General features: G+C 41.6%; 1 protein-coding gene across 2 annotated transcripts; it reads right to left on the reverse strand.

The window, feature by feature from the left end:
* Positions 1 to 12239: 12239 nt before the first annotated feature.
* On the reverse strand, positions 12240 to 20402 carry LOC124038233 (sphingolipid delta(4)-desaturase DES1-like). 2 transcript variants are annotated; one of them, XM_046353830.1, is made up of 3 exons: positions 20114 to 20402; positions 14966 to 15708; positions 12240 to 13362 (listed from the first exon to the last, which is right to left on the reverse strand). In XM_046353830.1, the coding sequence occupies exons 1-3, from the start codon at positions 20193 to 20195 to the stop codon at positions 13216 to 13218; spliced, it is 972 nt and encodes a 323-aa protein (XP_046209786.1). In that variant the 5' UTR covers positions 20196 to 20402; the 3' UTR covers positions 12240 to 13215. The 2 variants fall into 2 exon arrangements, with proteins under 2 accessions (XP_046209786.1, XP_046209788.1); XM_046353832.1 differs by lacking the exon at positions 20114 to 20402 and adding an exon at positions 16573 to 16597.
* Positions 20403 to 20713: the final 311 nt, after the last annotated feature.

The following is a 20713-nucleotide window of genomic DNA, read 5'->3' on the forward strand; positions in this document are numbered from 1 at the left end:
TTATCCAGAGCGACTTACCAATTGGTGCATTCACCTTATGACATCCTATCTTTATGTTTGAAGCCTGAAATGTGGCAAAAGGTCGCAAAGTTCAAGGGGGCCGAATACTTTCGCAAGGCACTGTAAAATCAAAATCATTGAAGTCATTCACCATTAGTGACGCTGTCCCTGTAGATATTATTGACCCTGCTGTGCTGAGACCAGGCCGTCTGGACAAGACCCTGTATGTGGGCCTCCCACCTCCGTCAGACCGACACGCCATCTTAATCACCATCACCAGGGTAACGTGGAATGCCATGGATGGAAGCTCACGATGTAAATGGTCCATGAGCCTCTCATAATGTTTGTTGCTGGGAGAAGGGTTGTTTCGTGATTACTGTGTCTGTCATAGGGGGGAAGCAAACCTCATCTGGAGCAGGACGTGAGTCTGGAAGAAATTGCCTGTGACGTGCACAGTGACTGCTTTGCGTGAGTGTCCCAGAGAAGGAAGGAGGGAGCAAAATGCATCTAAACCTGTCTGTCTGCTCCCCCGGGAGAAATAAAACCCACTCCCTTAGAACACCCTGATGGTTTTGTTACAGATGTTCATGCCGCCTTCCTCAACACAGTGGCTATAATAACCCAGTGGATATGATGTGTTTGAGTGTATGTGTAATGTGTGTCTGTGTTCCATGCAGTTGGGCAGACCTGTCTGCGTTGGTGAGGGAAGCCTCTGTCAATGCTCTGAGAGCCTACCTCCTGACTCAACCCAACCCATCTTACACAGGTAATACTGGCCTAAAGACATCTACCGTAATTTCCGGACTATAAGCCGCTACTTTATTCCCACACTTTGAACCTCGCGGTTTATACAATGACGCGGCTAATTTATGGATTTTTCCCGCTTTCACAAGATTCATGCTGCCAAAAAACTGAGCACCGTCACATAATGTGACGTCATTTTTGTTACAAGCCGTGTTTCGTTAAAGCCTATTTATTTTTGTTACAAGCCGTGTTTCGTTTAAAGGCTGTGTAAAGTTCATTTGTTTCAATGTACCGGTAGGCACCTGCGGCTTATAGACATGTGTGGCTTATTTATGTACAAAATACATCTTTTTTAATAATTCAGTGGGTGCGGTTTATATTCAGGTGCGCTTAATAGTCCAGCAATTACGGTAGGTCCTCTCTGCCTCTTTACTCTTTTTATTGTTTTATGGAACACTGCAAACTTGGTTTTCTGCTCACATGCAGTTCCCCATGTCTGCCATTTAGAAAGCTGGATTTCTGTTTACAATGCTTTCTAAGGCAAGATAAGTACCGTAGCCAAGGTCATAGCAATTGTACAGTATCCTCCACCAGGGATTTGCGCTATTAGCCTCAAGGTCACCAGTCCACTTCCGCTCCATCTGAGTGTGTACTTATTAACCCCTCAGGTCATAGCTACTCCAACGGCCCTGTGGCCGACATCAGGGTCAGCAAGCAGAACTTTGAGGACGCCTTCAAGAAAGTACGGCCGCCTGTGTCTAGAAAGGTGAGATGCATTGGGACATGGACATATGAATGACTGCACAGACATGCAAGGGGAAGAAATGGCACAGCAGCCATATTCGGAGGGGGCGTGGATGACCACACACCCTACCAGTCAAATCTCCTGCACTGTCATCATTTATCCAGTGAGTGACTCGCCTCGAATCCAAATAGATTAGATTTGTGTTTCTGGTAATGGCTTGTTGAGTTGCCTCGGTCATCCTTAGGATCAGCATTCCTAAATGTGGTCATTAACAATGGAGGGGGTCAGCACATTATTCCCACACAGCCTCAGGGGGTTTGTGGACTCTGGGGAACTAACTGTTCCATAATTACTATTTCCATCCCTATTTGCATACAGATGTACATCTTTATCTTTTGCCCTATTTTCTCCCCAATTTCGTGGTTTCTAATTGGTAGTCTTGTCTCATTACTGCAACTCTCATACGGACACGGGAGAAGCGGCATACTCCGAAACACGACCCAACCGAGACGAAACCCAAAATTACACTCTCCATCCTTACCTTGGAAGGTCACTGTCTCTGCACTGATCGCCTGTGAGTGAGACAACGCTAGTTAGCCATCTCTCAGAATAACGGGGCGTGGTTTAGGCTTAACTGCGTTGGGGGGAGAGAGAGAAAATCATAAGGATTTTTAATGATTTAAACAAATGCACTTTATTGTCCCCTCTCTATAGGACCAGCATATGTATGAGCAGCTAAAGGAATCTCTTATGATGATTTGACCAGAGTCCTTCAGAATGGAGGATATCAGTGGCAAGGACCAACTGTTTCGACACCTTGACATTTTGACTATATTAACTTTTTGGAGAATTGCTGTTTTCTAATCCAAACCATGGATTACTGTATGTAATGACAAGTTCAAACAGGTGCCATTAATACAGGTGAGCCTGTCCACTCGTTACAGGTCTGTGAGAGCCAGAAATCATGATTGTTTGTAGGTGACCAAATACTTATTTTCCACCACAATTTGCAAATAAATTCATAAAAAATCCTACAATGTGATTTTCTGGATTTTTTTTCTTCTAATTTTGTCTGTCATAGTTGAAGTGTACCTATGATGAAAACTACAGGCCTCTCTCATCTTTTTAAGTGGGAGAACTTGCACAATTGTTGGCTGACTAAATACTTGTTTGCCCCACTGTATACCCAAGATCCACCACAATCTTACATCTGTAAACTGATCTTCCATGAGACAATTACCTCTCTCCTTTTACACCCAGGCTGACAGTAAATTACTCATACTAGGGACAATGTAAGGTCTTGAATCAGGTCAACACCTGCAAGGCTGCGGGGCCCAATCGTATTCCAGGGTGCATTCTCAGAGCATGCGGAGAACAGTTGACAGGCATATTCACAGTCATTTTCAACCTCTCCTATGGATGAGCAATGACCGAGTGGCATAGGCAAGATGCAATAGATGGTATGAAATACAATAAATACATATGAGATGAGTAATGCAAGATATGTAAACATTATTAAAGTGCCATTATTAAAGTGACTAGTGATCCATTTATTAAAGTGGCCAATGATTTCAAGTCTGTATGTAGGCAGCAGCCTCTCTGTGTTAGTGATGGCTTTTAAACAGTCTCATGGCCTTGAGATAGATAGAAGCTGTTTTTCAGTCTCTCGGTCCCAGCTTTGATGCACCTGTACTGACCTCGCCTTCTGGACGGTAGAGGGGTGAACAGGCAGTGGCTCGGGTGGTTGTTGTCCTTGATCTTTTTGGCCTTCCTGTGAAATCGGGTGCTGTAGGTGTCCTGGAGGGCAGGTAGTTTGCCCTGGATGTGTTGTTCAGACCGCACCACCCTCTGGAGAGCCCTACTTTTGTGTGCGGTGCAGTTGCCATACCAGGCAGTAATACAGTCCGACAGGATAATCTCAATTGTGCATCTGTAAGAGATTGTGAGGATTTTAGGTGACAAGTCAAATTTCTTCAGTCTCCTGTCTGTGGAGGGTACTATGGTGTTGAATGCTGAGCTGTAGTCAATGAATAGCATAATTATTTGTTTTACCCCTTCTCCTCAATTTCGTGGTATCCAATTGGTAGTTACAGTCTTGTACAGACTCAGGAGAGGCAAAGGTCGAGAGCCGTACGTCCTCCTAAACACAACCCAACCAAGCCAAGCTACTTCTTGACACAATGCCCACTTAACCCGGGAGCCAGCGGCATTCCCGGCCCAGCATGCATTTGTAACTTGTGTGCTGCTATAACCCTGCTTTAGCTACTGTCATCTAGTATGCTAAATATTTTCATAAAGAAACTGATAAAACACACAGGTGAAAAATAAAGGTGACTTACAAAGAAGAGGAGGACCAAGAGCAAGAGTGGGAGTGTGGTGATGTAGTGTCTACAGCTAAAGAATCATTGTGGAATCTGAAAAGACAAGTATCCCGAAAGCATGATGCTGTACATACTATGTGCACATGCTAACAGAAAGGAACGGCGGTGGGTAGCCACATAGCTAAGTGTGTCATTGTAGCTGAGTATTTATAGATTATAAATCCTATCTCTTAAAGGTTTTGTTTATGTTCTTTCTAGTATCTACACAATAGGCCATAATTGATTTTGGCCCAATAGGCCTGGCATATTACCTCTTTGAAGGAGCTTTCCATTGGGTTATTTTGCCCAAAAATCTTTAGGCCAACCAAAAGAAAAACAAAAAATAAACAACTAGGCATCCCTGCCCAGTCTGGCAAGAGTGGCCCGAAGGGTGTTTAGCATCCCCAGTGGTTCTGCAAACGCAGAGAGGATATTCTCTACTGCTGGCCTGCTCTCCAGGCACCATCACGAGCCTGAAGCCATACTCTGGCCAAACTCATGTTACTAAAAATGAATTCACAGGCACTTTGGACTGTTTTTTTGTTGAATTTGTATTTCATTCTAAGTAAGTCACAGCCTATATGCCCAATTTATAAACTATAATGATTTAATACAACAAAATGTTGTTTAAATGCTGAGCGCTTTATGTCCCAGCCAGTCTACTGTGTCTACTGTGTCGCACTCGCAAATGCTTCATAATGTATTTCTTTGTAGACTATAGCCTTGAAATAATTGAAATAATATAACCTAAATAATACATTTTCAATCCTTCTTAGGTTCCCTGTCTGGCTCCTGACCTATTTAGTGTATATTTGTATATTTGCTGTATTATATAGTCATAGAGTCACCTTTTCCTGTTTATTAAAATACCTTTCATTCAAATCCAAAGGTTGTAATACTTCAAAACCAAATGGTAGGTCAACTTAGTCACAAAAATAGATGGGTGTTGGTTAAATTGTAATTTTAATGAATGGAGCTAATTTGGAGCGGCAGTTTTGTTTTCTTTTTGAGAGAGGAGCGTTTTTTAGCTGAGCGGTTAGAAAGGACGTGTGCAAGCAAGTCTTTCCAACTGCTTATCTCTGCTCACATACTCTGACTCCAACACCAACATTAAGTTTGCTGACGACACAACGGTGGTAGGCCTGATCACCGACAACGATGAGACCGCCTATAGGGAGGAGGTTGGCAGTGTGGTGCCAGGACAACAACCTCTCCCTCAATGTGGGCAAGAAAAAGGAGTATATCGTGGACTATAGGAAACAGAGGGCCGAACACACCCCCATGCACATCGATGGGGCTGTAGTAGAGCTGGTCGAGAGCTTCAAGTTCCTCGGTGTCCAGATCACCGAGGACACCTCAGGAGACTGTAAAAAATTGCCATGGGCCCTTAGATCCTCAAAAAGTCTACAGCTGCATGCACCATTGAGAGCATTTTGTCTGGCTGCATCACCACTTCATATGGCAATTTCTCAACAACCGACTGCAAGGCTCTGCAGAGGGTAGTGCGTACGGCCCAGTTCATCACTGGGGCCGAACTCCCTGCCAACAAGGACCTCTTAACCCGGCGGTGTCAGAGGAAGACATTACAAATGGTCAAAGACTCCTGCCACCCAAGTCATTGAGTGTTCTCCCTGCTACCACATGTCAAGTGGTACCGGAGTGTTGAGTCTGGGACCAAAAGGCACCTGAACAGCTTCTACCCCCAAACCATGAGACTCAAATATTAATCATATGGCTACCTGGACTATTTACATTGACCTCCTTTATTATTTATTTATAGTTGAAGGCGGAAGTTTACATACACCTTAGCCAAATACATTTAAACTCCGTTTTTCACAATTCACGACATTTAATCCTAATAAAAATGCCCTGTCTTAGGTCAGTTAGGATCACCACTTTATTTTAAGAATTTGAAATGTCAGAATAAGAGTAGAGAGAATGATTGATTTCTTATTTCTTTCATCACATTCCCAGTGGGTCAGAAGTTAACATACACTAAATTAGTATTTGGTAGCATTGCCTTTAAATTGTTTAACTTGGGTCAAACATTTCGGGTAGCCTTCCACAAGCTTCCCAAAAAAAATGCACTATAGGATAGGTCAGGGCTTTGTAATGGCCACTCCAATACCTTGACTTTGTTATCCTTAAGCCATTTTTCCACAACCTTGGAAGTATGCCTGGGGTCAATGTACATTTGGAAGACCCATTTGCGACCAAGCTTTAACTTCCTGACTGATGTCTAGAGATGTTGCTTCAATATATGCACATAGTTTTCCTACCTCATGAAGCCATCTATTTTGTGAAGTGCACCAGTCCCTCCTGCAGCAATGCACCACAACGTGATACTGCCACCCCCATGCTTCAAGGTTGGGATAGTGTTCTTCGGCTTGCAATTCTGCCTCTTTTTCCTCCAAACATAACAATGGTCATTATGGCCAAACAGTTCTATTTAAAAAAAAATCAGACCAGAGGACATTTCTCCAAAAAGTACAATCTTTGTCCCCATGTGCAGTTGCACACCGTAGTCTGATCTTTTTTTATGGCGGTTTTGGAGCAGTGGCTTCTTCCTTGCTGAGCGGCCTTTTAGGTTATGTCGATGTAAGACTAGTTTTACTGTGGATATAGATACTTTGTACCTGTTTCCTCCAGCATCTTCACAAGGTCCTTTGCTGTTGTTCTGGGATTGATTTGCACTCTTCGCACCAAAGTACGTTCATCTCTAGGAGAAAGATAGCGTCTCCTTCCTGAGCGGTATGACGGCTGCGTGGTCCCATGGTGTTTATACTTGTGTACTATTGTTTGTACAGATGAACGTGGTACCTTCAGGCGTTTGGAAATTGCTCCCAAGGATGAACTTGACTTGTGGAGGTGTACCATGTTTTTCTGAGGTCTTGGCTGATTTATTTTGATTTTCCCATGATGTCAAGCAAAGAGGCACTGAGTTTGAAGGTAGACCTTGAAATACATCCACAGGTACACCTCCAATTGACTCAAACCTCTGGAATTTTCCAAGTTGTTTAAAGGCACAGTTAACTTAGTGTATGTAAACTTCTGACCCACTGGAATTGTGATACAGTGAATTACAAGTGAAATAATCTGTCTGTAAACAAGAAAAATGACTTGTGTCATGCACAAATGTCCTAACCGAGTTGCCAAAACTATAGTTTGTTAACAAGAAATTTGTGGAGTGGTTGAAAAACAAGTTTTAATGACTCCGACCTAACTGTATGTAAACTTCCAACTTCACTGTATCTTGCACTCCAACATACAGTGCATTCGGAAAATATTCAGACCCCTTCCCTTTTTCCACATTCTGTTTTCCTCATCAGTCTACACACAATACCCTATACTGACAAAGTGAAAACAGGCTTTTAGAATGGTTTGCAAATGTATATTTAAAAAAAAAACGGAAATACCTAATCTACATACGTATTCAGACCCTTTGCTATGAGACTCGAAATTGAGCTCAGGTGCATCCTGTTTCCATTGATCATCCTTGAGATGTTTCTACAACTTGGAGCCCACCTGTGGTAAATTCATGATTTGGAAAGGCACACACCTGTATATATAAAAGTTCCCAGAGTTGACAGTGCATGTCAGAGCAAAAACCAAGCCATGAGGTTGAAGGAATTGTCCATAGAGCTCCGAGACAGGATTGTGTTGAGGCACAAATCTGGGGAAGGGTACCAAAAAATGCCTGCAGCATTGAAGGTCCCCAGGAACACAGCGGCCTCCGTCATTCTTAAATGGAAGAAGTTTGGAACCACCAAGACTCTTCCTAGAGTTGGCCACCCAGCCAAACTGAGCAATTGGGGGAGAAGGGCCTTTGTCAGGGAGGTGACAAAGAACCCGATGGTCACTTTGACAGAGCTCCAGTGTTCCTCTGTGGAGATGGGAGAACCTTCCAGAAGGACAACCATCTCTGCAGCACTCCACCAATCAGGCCTTGATGGAGGGGTGGCCAGACTGAAGCCACACCTCAGTAAAAAGCACATGAGCCCACTTGGAGTTTGCCAAAAGGTACCTAAAGGACTCTCTGATCATGATAAACAAAATTCTATGGCTGATGAAACTAAGATTGAACTGTTTGGCCTGAATGCTAAGCGTCACGTCTGGAGGAAACCTGGCACCAACTCTACAGTGAAGCATGGTGGTGGCAGCATCATGCTGTGGGGATGTTTTTCAGTGGCAGGGGCTGGGAGACTGGTCAGAATTGAGGGAAAGATGAACGGAGCAAAGCACAGAGATCCTTGATGAAAACCTCAGACTGGGGCAAATGTCCACCTTCCAACAGGACAACGACACAGCCAATACAACGCAGGTGTGGCTTTAGGACAAGTCTCTGAATGTACTTGAGTGGCCCAGCCAGAGCTCGGATCGAACATCTCTGGAGAGACCTGAAAATAGCTGTGCTGCAACGCTCCCTATCCAACCCGACAGAGCTTGAGAGGATCTGCAGAAAATAATGGGAGAAACTCCCCAAATACAGGTGTGCCAAGCTTGTAGCGTCATACCCAAGACTCGAGGCTGTAATTGCTGCCAAGGGTGCTTGAACAAAGTACAGAGTAAAGGGTCTGAATACTTCGGTAAATGTAATATACCTTTTATATTTAATACATTTGCTTTGTCATTATGGGGTATTGTTTGTAGATTGATGAGGGGGAAAAAAACAAATACATTTTAGAATAAGGCTGTAACGTAACGTAACAAGTCAAGGGGTCTGAATACTTTCTGAATGCACTGTGTGCACACACACACACGTTGCTGATAAGAGTGTTTATTATACAGTTCATCCCGATTGCCTAGTCACTTTAACCCCTAACCACATACGGTATTACCTCTTACCACTGCACATTGACTCAGTACTGGTACCTCTTGTATATAGCCTATTTATTGTTCCTTTTTATTTAGCAAACATTTGTCTTACTTTTCTGACTGTGCACTGTTGGGAATGCACTTCACTGTAAAGTCTACACCTGTTGTATTCGGTGCATGTGACCAATACAATTTTCTTCAAAAGTGAAAATCTGAGGCCAGCACCTGCATTTCTGACATTTTGGTAGGCTATTTGTTAGTCAACTTGTCGACAATTAAATTAACAAAAATATAAATGCAACATGTAGAGTGTTGGTCCCATGTTTCATGAGCTGAAATAAAAGATCCCAGAAATGTTCCATATGCACAAAACGCTTTTCTCACAAATTTGTTTACATCCATGTTAGTGAGCATTTTTCCTTTGCCAATATAATCCATCCACCGAACAGGTGTGGCATATCAAGAAGCTGATTAAAGGGCATGATCATTACACAGGTGCACCTTGTGCTGGGGACAATAAAAGGCCACTCTAAAATGTGCAGTTTTATCGCACAACACAATGCCACAGATGTCTCAAATGTACCTTTAATTTAAATGCCTTCCAGGTGACCACCTTATGAAGCTGGTTGAGAGAATGCCAAGAGTGTGCAAAGATGTCATCAAGGCAAAGGATAGCTACTTTGAAGAATCACAAATATATTTTGATTTGTTTTAACACTTCTTTGGTTACTAGATGATTCCATATGTGTTATCTCATAGTTTTGATGTCTTCACTATTATTCTACAGTGTAGAAAATAGTAAAAAATAAAGAAAAACCTTTGAATGAGTAGGTTTGTTCAAACTTTTGACTGGTACTGTAGAATGTGTACGACAGTGTGTTCCAGTTTCCACCAATATCTAGCAACTTTGCACAGCCATTGAAGAGGAGTGGGACAACATTCCACAGGCCACAATCAACAGCCTGATCAACTCTATGCGAAGGAGATGTGTCATGCAGCATGAGGCAAATGGCAGTCACACCAGATCCTGACTGCAGTACATCTCCTTCCTATTTTAAAGGTATCTGTGACCAACAGATAATATATCTGTATTCCCAGTCATGTGAAATCCATAGACTTGGGCCTAATTCAATTGACTGATTTCCTTATATGAACTGTAACTCAGAAAAATCTTTTAAATTGTTCGATGTTGTGTTTATATTTTTGTCCAGTGTAGATGTTGCCCTAGAATACTAAATAAACCCTTGTTCACCAGAATGTCATAACTCAATAGAATCCGTAAAGATCTCGGTCATCTCTGCTTCTTCCGTAGAGCAAAGACATTTAGGGACCGGGGAGAAAATGCAATGGCCCTAACTAAAAAAAACTGGAAAGATTTTCTGTGCAACATTTCCAAATAACATCAGTTGTAAGGAAATAGAAAGCTGTAAAACCAACCCAACATGTTTCTGATAAGATTTCAGTTTGGCTCGGATGCATATTTCATGTCATTGAAATACTATCAGCTTTTATGATGCTGATAAAGATAGTCTGTGGAGGTGCTAACTGCGCATTCTCTTAAGATGCTGAAAGAAAGAAATTATATTTCTCCAGTCCTGTTCTCTAGTCAGAATTGTACCAACATTTGGTGTACTATTTTACTGCAAGAAATGCTTAATTCTGCAAGAGTTAATATTATGGCTATGTGAGAGGTTTTAGACCTAGTCAGTGTCCAGATTTCAGTTTCCATTTAACCCATCTCAACAGTTGGCTACAGTTCCTTTGACTTGCCATAGGCCTATTTAAAGTCCCAGTCCAGTGACGGTTTAATTTGTATAGCGCCTTACAATCACACATAACATAAAAGGCACTATCATCCTCTGACAACTTCACCAAATCTTTTCCGAACATTACTCGTCTTTATTTTTCCTCTTATTGATTTTTTTTTTGCCTCTGTGGATCTATTTTTCTGCCCATTCCCAAAAGCATTTGGCATGTAAGCTATTTGGCACGCTTACAGTTAGGCCATAAAGCTTAGGCTGCCAGATAGCCAAAAATTATTAAATAAAAACCTCAAATTACCTTACAAATCTTATGGATATAAATTGTACAAAAATGATACATTTAAGGTATTGTTTTCTCTTTATTCAACCCGCCCGCCCTTCATCCACACAATATTTAATGACCCTAAACCCGCTGCTATAACCGTAGGGATTGGCATCACTAGCATATGTCTCCCATACTACCGCAGTAAGAAGTGTGGGAGACATCTCTTAAAGATAGATTTGAATCTAGATCCATTTATTTACACAACACAAGTATCTTGTAGTGTAAAGAGGCCGTAATGAGGTGTTAAATGAGGTGAAACGGAGTTTGCGTTAAAGTCCTACTCCAATTACCAGTACAGCTCTAGCCTATACCCAATAGATCTGACCTGCTACTCCATCTTATGGCTGACCAGCAAAAAGGATGACAATCAGACAAAACTCAATAATGCAAAAGGCATGTGTTACACAATGAGGGTGGAATCATGACTCCTCCCTTCCCATAGTGCTGAGGGGTATTAGACATTAAAGAATATGCTTGGTTTAAGAAGATAGACTACTTTATATAATTATTTCACCCATAGTCCAATATGCCCAACTGTGAAAGGGCCTAATGAGGTGCTACCCAGCATGAGCTCAGCTTGTGTTTAATACAGATGTAGATGGAACAAACAGCTCCTTTACCCTGTTTTAGAAGCCATTGAATCCCAAATCAACCCCTAGCCACATCTATTTTAGATAAGTATAGGGGGTTGATTCAATCCGTATCGTGGAAGATCTGCTTCAAAAATGTAAAGGTAATTTACGATTGAGTAGACATATGAGGCGTCTACCATGAATGCAATCTCTGCCAACGCGGGAACATTGCCTTTAAAGATACATCTTCCATATTAGTTCTGCGGTAGATTGAATCCAGCCCTAAGTCTACTCAATACTGCAAATCTCCCTCCAAGCCAATCAGATGGCAAGATGGAGCTATTACCATACTGCTAAGGTTCATTCCAGATCTACATGGAGTGTCTAGGGTTAAGGGTCAATTTCTGATTCAGCACTGCTGTCAGCAAGCTTCCATTCTACCTCGGACAATATTCATCCGCATTATGGTTTGCATAATGTGACGCATCAATTGGGTTCCACTACCTCATTGGTAGCTACTTTAAAGTGAAACATTTGAGTAGCTTTCGGACTCTAGGATTAAGGGGGCACTGCTCTGTTCTTGAGGTCAATCACTGCTAAAGAAAGCCATTTTGTTTTCTCTCACATTAATTAGGCTACTTACGGCATTGCATACTGCTTTGAAAAATGTTAAGGACACAATCGGAAATAATCTTTCAGAATCAAGTGAAAGTGTTAAAGAAAAAAATATGAAAGCATACAGTATATGAACAAAATGAAATTTGGTTTCAATTCATTTGGCCCTCGATTGGGCTTCCATAAGAAACTCAATATAGCTACTGTCAAAAGACTTCACTAGTCTAAAATCTAAATGAGCTTTAACATGCAGTATATTTCTAAGATTTAGTATTAATTATAGAAGGAGAACCCGTGAAATAAGTCTGGAAAAGTTTATGTTCATCAGACAAAATATGATTCTTCTCCATTACAATAATTTATACATTTAAGGCCGCATTTGGTCTTTCCGTTAAAGCTCAACGAAACAAAACAAAGACAACGTTTGACCTTGGCTGAGATTCAAATCTGCATTGTCTCCAACCCATGATCGATTGAATCCCGGCCCTTGTCTTACCTAACCTTGCTTTGAACTAGCTTTCTCCCCATTGTATCAAAAATGACATTTAGCGAAGAGCAAATTAACTTGGTGCTTCAGGCTATCTGGATCAGTTATTGGACTGAGGTGTTGGCAAAAATCACAATACAAAATGGCACTTGGATCAAAATGGGCTAAACTAAAGCTAAAGCTCAGAACATAAGTCAATATGTCCACACACACAGTCATGTGCTAAGTGCCGTCTACATGGAATGAAAGGGACATTTTACGATTGAGTGAGGAGAGATCAAACTATCCACAGCAAATGCAGATCAGTAGCATTGAAATGGTTAACTGCATATTGCTATACAGCCTCTCAAGAGATGAAATAAAACCGGAGTGATCATAATAATAAACTATAATAAAAAAACAGGATCTAATATATTCTACACGTGCAGAAACAGGCGCAAAACTCAAATCTAAAGATGTCAATTATACATATAAATTAATTCTGGAATCAAATTTGACTGGAAAAAAATTGTCTACATTACAAGTTTCTAAAATGACCACAAGTGCAAAAAAAATGGGAGAAATGACAACTGTAATTGTGTGTAATGACTAGTTGAATAATTATTTTGTTTGTAAGGACTGACTGAACAAATTCTTACATGTCGCACATGTCCTGTCCACACATTCTCTTCACATTCAGTGCAAATGTGTATTAATATGCAAAAGCTGTAAAAAGTCTTGGTGGCGAGTTGGGGCTGGTGTCAGGTGCGTCAGTGTCGTTTTGTTAGAGAGTAGGAGAGCGGGAAGGATTTATTCCTGCTTGACATCTCCCTTCAGCCTCCTCTTCACACGAGAGTAGGGGCTGAGCTGGTCGTCCATAATGAAGTCATACAGGACCTTCACCCACGATGTGTAGTGGGGCAGGTCATCATAGAACTCTGATGCTATTTTCTTCACCTAGGTTTAGCGGAAGAAAATTAAAAAACATTAGTCTAGTTTGCTACAATCAAAGATGATTATAACTAACCCAAGATAGGACATACGTTGTTGACCCTGGGAACCAATTATACACAGTGGTCAGAACAAACAAGAAGGTGGGCAGAGCCAAGCACAAGCTAGCGAGATCCTGGCATGTTTTAACATTATTTGCATATTTCCATGAGGGAACACATATTTCCAGAAGTGCCCGTGTGCAATAACTCAATTCACCCTTGCACTCCTTCTCAACGATATAATTTTTTTATACTTTGGCAAAGGGTCAATTCTACAAAACGTAGTGCACTAACAGATTATTGTTTAGGGAACCAAAAACTAAGAGATTGGATGTTTAATCGATGATCAAATAAGCAGAACGTTAGCCCAGCTTCATCTTTCCCCTCTGCCTGCCACTGGACTTCCACTCATCACCATATCTGGTAGGACTGTGACAATACCAGTCTCGCAATGTTTTTCCCATGGCAAAAAATAAAACACAAAGCAGGCTAAACTTATTGGTAATTTAAAAACCTACTGTATGTAAAATATTGTATGCTAAAGCTTAAAATTTGTTTATATTTTTTTTATAAAACGCAACAACATAATGATGTTGGTTTCCAACATTAAGACTTTTCTAAAAAAGTTTCCTTGACACGGACAAGCATCGCAGTACTAGTATCGTCCAAGCCCTAATATTAGGCGGTGAGTGGAAGTTCTAACCGGAAGCTTCAGGTTTTTACCCCATGTGACATATCTGGTATTCCCCTTTCACCTCTCAGTACCAATCAGGGGAACTACAAGAGATAAAGTGAAAAAAGTCCTGAATCATATAAGAATACTCATGATGCAACACATTTACCCATAAACCAACATATAGACATTCTTTGCACAATGGTGTATCATGCTTTAAATCATTTACGTCTCCAAACACAGAATGTTCTGCGAAATAGAGCTTACGGTCAAAGCCTTCCTGTGTCTGTGGAAGTCAAGTGCTTTTCTTATGAATGAGCCTGGACAGTCTGCCTAAACATATTTGAAGGAATATGGTTGTCTTTCTTTTTCTTTTTAACATTTTTTATTACCCTCGTGTTGTATTACTTATCCGGTTTCATCGCGATAAGCAAGCAAATGCAAATAGTAAGTAAATAAAGATAATTATCACCTGAATCAATAAGGGGCTCAGGTGGTGAGCATGGCAATGGGCACTGTCAGCCAGAGAAATGGGGATTTTTAAGCAAATTTCCTGCAATTATACTAATTTCCCCTTGGAGCCAAGAGAAAATGTTGCAGTTTTAAAGCTAATTTCCTACAATTCTATGCATTTTGCCATGGCTAATGCTGTGTCCTTTTGCTGAAACATAATAAAATAAATACTGCTAAATTGTTTTTGGAATTTTTAATTCTCCCTGACTGTCTAGCTTTTATGTTAGTGATTGTCAAATATAATATTATTTAAAATATATAGGTCAATTATATTTTCTACATACTTTTGTGTGTTTACTGGATGACAACAGTTATAATGCTACATTGGTCTGTCTTCCCTCTCCATACAGTCACCCCCCAATGTTGTTTTCAACATCCATACCATAGGTAGCCTACGTCCTGGAATGCTGGGGAAGTCGTGGTGCTCGTTGTGGTAGCCCACATTGAAGGTGAGCAGGTTGAGGGAGCCATAGTAGGAGTAGGTCTCATGGCCCTTGAGAAACATGTAGTGCTCAGCGATAAAGTGTCCAGAGATGGGGTGCAGGCCCATTCCCAGCAAGGAGCCCGCCATCATGTACACCACAGGCTTGGCTCCACACAACCAGTAGAGGGCCACGTTGAAGGACAGCTGCACGGCCACGTTGGCCAGCTCCAGGCCGGTGATGGGCTTGGGGTTGATGCAGAGAGGGCGGATGGCGTAGAACAGAGGCTGGAGGATGATCCAGACAAACTTGCGGAAGCGTGTGCAGAAGAACCAGCCCTCAAAATCAGTAGGGATGTCTACGTCTATACCGTCTCCTCCCAGGTAGCGGTGGTGGTCCAGGTGGTAGCGCTTAAAGGAGGCAGAATACGGCAGCCCGATGGGCAGGTTGGCAAACATGGCAAACCAGCGGTTCCACATGGCCCTGTTGTTGCCAAATGCAGTGTTGTGGGAGATCTCGTGGATGGCCAGGGTCATAGAGTGGTTGATGCAGCTGCCAAAGGCATAAGTCCAGAACAGGACCCATTTCCAGTCCAGGTCTTTGACCAGGTAGAACGCTAAGAACTGGATGATTACCATCATGCAAACAATCCACTTCAGCCTGGGATCAGGCCCCATGAGTGTCTTTATTTCTGGGTACTTTGCTGTAAGAGAAGAGAAAGAATACAAGTTTGGTTAATTTTCAAATTTGGCAAAGCACTAATCAAGACTTCATAAAACACTGATACACAACTCCTTTCTTGTAATGTCATTCCAATTCAGAACTTTAATTGCTACAAACCAATCAGCCATTTCCTACAAATTGTAATCTTTGTAACTGTTTGCAGGACCTCAAGCCCTGGAGTATTGCATCTTTGCTACTTCAGTCAAATGGCCCCCTAAAGCCCAGACAGGACTGGCCCAGAGATCCCAAACTGTCAACTACAAAACACAATTTATAAAAGGTGCCTGCAGGAACAGTCTGGCAATTGCATTTCAGAACTACTCTAAATATACCAGTATCTTATTTGGCTAGCAGCCACACCAGGATATGAGACCACAATGAAACAAGTACTTTCAAAGAATAAGGGCGATGTAAACAAGGTTACCAAATCCACCCCCCCACTTGCAAATAAAGCAGTCTGCCAGTCTCAACTTACATTTTGTGACAATAAAGTCATATCACTGAGAATGAATCTTATCGCTCCTGACTAAAAAGTAACCTAATGTGCACAAAGGGTGGTTTCAGATTAGGCCTACGCCTGCAACCACGAGGGCCCAGACGATGATTGACAAAAGAAAAGCACTGAGGGTTCAGCTTACTACAGCAGCGGTTCCCAAACTATGGGGTGAGGGGTCCACCCCTCAAAAAAAAAAAAGTCATGTTCATGAGAACAAATTATACAGGAGGTCAAGACTGGGACATGGGTGGTTACAGAGGGCGGAGGGTTTTAGATGCAGGCCTATCAGTTTACACCACATAACAGGTAAAGGGAAGCAACACCAAACAGAAACAGACTTATCCTTACTGTCTTGATTTCACAGCTGATGGAGAATGGGTGAAATGTAGAACTTGAAGAACTCTCCATAAACACCCGTTTGAAAAGTTTTGAACAAAAACACATACATGTGAGTTATGTACAAAGGAATAGGGAAACATTTTCAGCAGGTAGGGAGAAGTTATTCTAATGATGAATGTGGTGATACTTCCTAATCCACTCACAATTTCTGAGACCTAAACATCACCAGCTTGTAGTACCTACTTAAAAAAAAATGTTTTAAGTGTTAGTAGCACCTACTACAGTGGACAAAAGTTAAGATTATTTTGTGCGTATGCGTTGGCCTAGCCTACATTATCACATGGATTTATTTAACTAGGCTATAAACTAGAAAGTGAAAGACGAGCCACACTGACCTTGAGTTTACTGTGCTACTTTATAATGGATGTGTGGACAGACAGGACTGTTCAGCCTACTCACTGCAGTGCTTCTTGATGAATGAACTTTCAACTTCGTAACAATGGGGAATGGTGGTGTTTATCAAGGCAAAGATATAACTAGTGATGGGGAGGAAAAAAACTTGACAGTTACACATTGGGATATTATTTTTCACAATATATATCGTATTGTTTTGACAATGTCGCTACATTATTTTTGTGCTAGTTGGTTGTACCTGCACCAAAACGTTTCCATCTTTTTAAATAGGTACCTAATGCTTTTCAGCACTTGTTTCCATAACCGATCAAAACTTGTTTTCTCACAACTCTTGCATGTCCATCAGCAAAGGACAGACATATGGTGAGCAATATGTTTGGGACATTAAATCGCAATAAAAATCACAGTATCGAACTGCAATACATCGTGAGAATCACAATACATATCGTATCGGCTCCTAAGTACAGTGCTAATATCATATCGCAAGGTCCCTGGCAATTCCCAGCTCTAGTTATAACCAAAATCGTACTCAACAATTTAAGTTACATTGTTGGCTTTCTGGGCAGTGTCCCATCACAAGGTAACACACTTCGGTTGGTTTCCTCAGTAGTACTGAATGATAAGGATGATAAAGGCTGACAGAGACCAGAAAAACTCAGGTGGAAGGTGGAAGGTGGCTAGCTGACAATAGTCCAGTGATCCTATCCAATTTCACTTCTTATCACTTTGTGGAGTGATCAAAATAATAGTTTGATTGGATTTTGGTGTGATGTCTGGACTAATTATTCTAAAGGTCAGATTTACCACTTCTGGAAACTGACAATTCCTCTGGGATGAAAGAATCTGTGAGAAATCTTAGAATTCAGATAAGTCTCCAAGATATAACAGAGCCACCTTTGCATAATGGTTTTCAAAATATTTACGTTACTTCCTGACCACATCGCCTGCGTTGCATGTGCGAGCATTGCAAAATAAATGTAGACATGCACGTTATTCAATAATTTAATCCCAACTGCTTGCGCACGCCAGCGCACGTCAACGAGCGTCTGCGTAGCTAGGCGCTAAAATAGAACGTGGTTCTATTTTATAGTCCTGTCTCTCCCATCTCCTCATTGGTTTTTAGGAGCATATACCCACTAGTGTAACCTGCATATTTTAGTAAGCTGTTCTAGTGGTCAATCAGAACATGTCCTCCCCCATTGTTTTTGTTTCTATTACTTTTAGTTTCTTTCCTATTTAATTTACTTTTATATATGCTTTGGTGGGTGGGTGGAGGGTGGGAGTGGAAGAATGAGGGGTTGGTGGTTGTACTGTTTTTTGTTGTTATATCTGAAAATCTAGAAATAAAGTTGTAAATAGATTTTGTTTTTGTTTTTAAATCATAGTGTTTTTATTCATATTTCAAGAGTGCTTATGTTTTTTGTTTGTTTAATAGGCTACTGAGAAAGAGAGGCCATGATGATTGTAGTTAATCTAGGGTACAAGTCCATGCAAAGAAATGCCACTTCCTGTGTAGGCTACATTGGTCTGTGTTTCGTCAAGGGGCTGTGTGGTGGGAGAGGCCTGAGGCATGTGTGATCACTGATCATGTGATTAGCATAAGCCTTTACATGCTTGATTCAATGTGATGAGTTCAGAAAGGGTCTAAATACCTTACATGGGCTGTCCTACAGTAAACTACACTGAGATAAAAAGTTAAAAGCCATCACCAGACTGAAATAGTAGCCCGTAGCCACCCTGTTTCTATGATAGAAACTATCTGTGTCCCTCTGTGTCTCCTGGTGCTGCTGTACTCCCAGGGCATACAATGAATTATTCAGACAGGATATGTTTCCTTTTTCAATGAGTTCTTTATGACATCGACAGAGCCCAGACTCAGCACAAACGGATGTTTTGCAAGTCAGCAATCAAGTTTCAAAATACAGTAATACTGCTGGTATAATGCGCTATATCAACATTGGACCCAGTGATCAGTAATCTAACTAACAATTCCAAAAGTCCCACTGAAAAACAGAGCCATACAGTAGAATCATCCATGACCATGATCATCCAAGACCATGCATTATATACAGTTTAAAAGACCACCATTATTAAATGGCTGGAGTTGTCTCATTACAGTGGTGGGGTCCTGTTTTTCTTCTCGGTCCCCTTTGATCAAAAGAAGGCCACGGGTGGTTGATGTGATGATCTTTATGGCCAAGGGACTACAGGTACCACACCCACAAGGCTTTGCCCGGCACACTAGCCCTAGAGATCAGCTGTGCCAGTGCCTCTGGCTTACGTCTGGCAACGCTGCCTTTCTAATTGTACGTGCTGCCCCCGCCCCTTTGTTCTCAGTTACAATTGTGTCACTCCACTCACATGACAATGCTCAACAGGCGAAATGGCAAACAAAATACATATCATTATTTGTAGCTAACTAGTTTCATGATTTTATATTTTACTAGCTTATGCCAACGGTATTTTTCTCCTGAATATTTACCATCGTGTAATCTCCAAATAGCTTAACGTTACAGGCTGACGAGTTAACTGTTCACTTTCAGGGAGTGGCGCAGTCAGTGAGTCTAGGGCCCGAGTCATGGCAGGGACTTTGTTGTAACGGTTTCCAGTTTGTGCTTAATTGGAGAAATAGCTAACTAGGCAATATTTAGCAACACCACACCCGTACACAGAAATCTTTACACCGAATAATTGGCCTGGCTAGCGAGACGACAAAATGTTAACTACTTGTTGGCAACAGTTATTGTTGAAACTAGATTAGCTGCTAGCCAACACCCCTCTCCCTGTCTGGCTAACAAAGTAAGTAACTAGCCAATGTTCGCTAAATAGCTAATTTACTGACGCTAGCTAATTAGCTAACCATGAATCCGTGGCTGCAATGACCTACTGCTAGCTACATAGCTAGCAAACTGTACCACACAGAAGATGAAGAGGGTTTCCGTTATTTACTAGTAGTTAGCAGCCAGCTAGCTGTGACGCAAGACAAGATAAACATTCGCTAAATTGATTCATGAGCTTGCTAAGCAAACCACATGTGGTTTCTACATTAACAAGTTAGATATCAGGTCTAGTTGTTTAAAAAAATACACATGCTAATGTTAGCTTCTAACGTTACTGGGGTGTGGAGATTGCTCACCCAAAATGTCTTTCCTCCTGTCGGCATGTGGCTGATCTGTATAAACCCATTCGTAATCCTCACGAGCGACACGGTTACCCATATCTTTTTGTTGGTGTAAGTAACAGAAAATGAACGTCTCAAAACATTTGCTTTACTAAAAGTGTCAAGTTCACTCCCTGGTTACCTAACGGACTCACACCACCCTCTCCGGCCCTGTGGGAGTGCGCAGTAATGACGATTGGTCGTTTGCGAACAAACAGCTATTTTTGGTGAACGTCGGGAACCGAATCGCATTTGTGAGTGACTCACTGAAAAGACTCCGAATGCAGATCACGCAGTGCGCCGTTCTTCTTCTTTGAGAGTGGTTTGGTGGATCGCATTCAACTTTTAAGATGCATACACTGCCACCTACTGTACTGGAGTGTGAGGCCAGTTACGACCTACGTACATTCAATTCTCTTCATTAGTCCTGTTCCTCTAAGGCAAAATAGAGCCCTAGACACCACTTCCCTCCCCCCGCTACCCCAACCCTATCCAGCCTCCTAACCCTTTCACACAATCTCAATTTTCAATTCAATTCAATTCAAGGGCTTTATTGGCATGGGAAACATGTGTTAA

Source organism: Oncorhynchus gorbuscha, linkage group LG06 (genome assembly GCF_021184085.1).
Source record: "Oncorhynchus gorbuscha isolate QuinsamMale2020 ecotype Even-year linkage group LG06, OgorEven_v1.0, whole genome shotgun sequence".
Taxonomy (NCBI): domain Eukaryota; kingdom Metazoa; phylum Chordata; class Actinopteri; order Salmoniformes; family Salmonidae; genus Oncorhynchus; species Oncorhynchus gorbuscha.

What these genes read in the sequence shown, in the direction of transcription:
- LOC124038233 (XM_046353830.1), bottom strand. Translation starts at nt 20,195, where the DNA reads ATGGGTAACCGTGTCGCTCGTGAGGATTACGAATGGGTTTATACAGAT. An exon ending in CAGGAGGAAAGACATTTTGG is followed by an intron (nt 15,709 to 20,113) that starts GTGAGCAATCTC and finishes CTTCTCTTACAG; the next exon opens with CAAAGTACCCAGAAATAAAG. An exon ending in CAGGACGTAGGCTACCTATG is followed by an intron (nt 13,363 to 14,965) that starts GTATGGATGTTG and finishes CGCTAAACCTAG; the next exon opens with GTGAAGAAAATAGCATCAGA.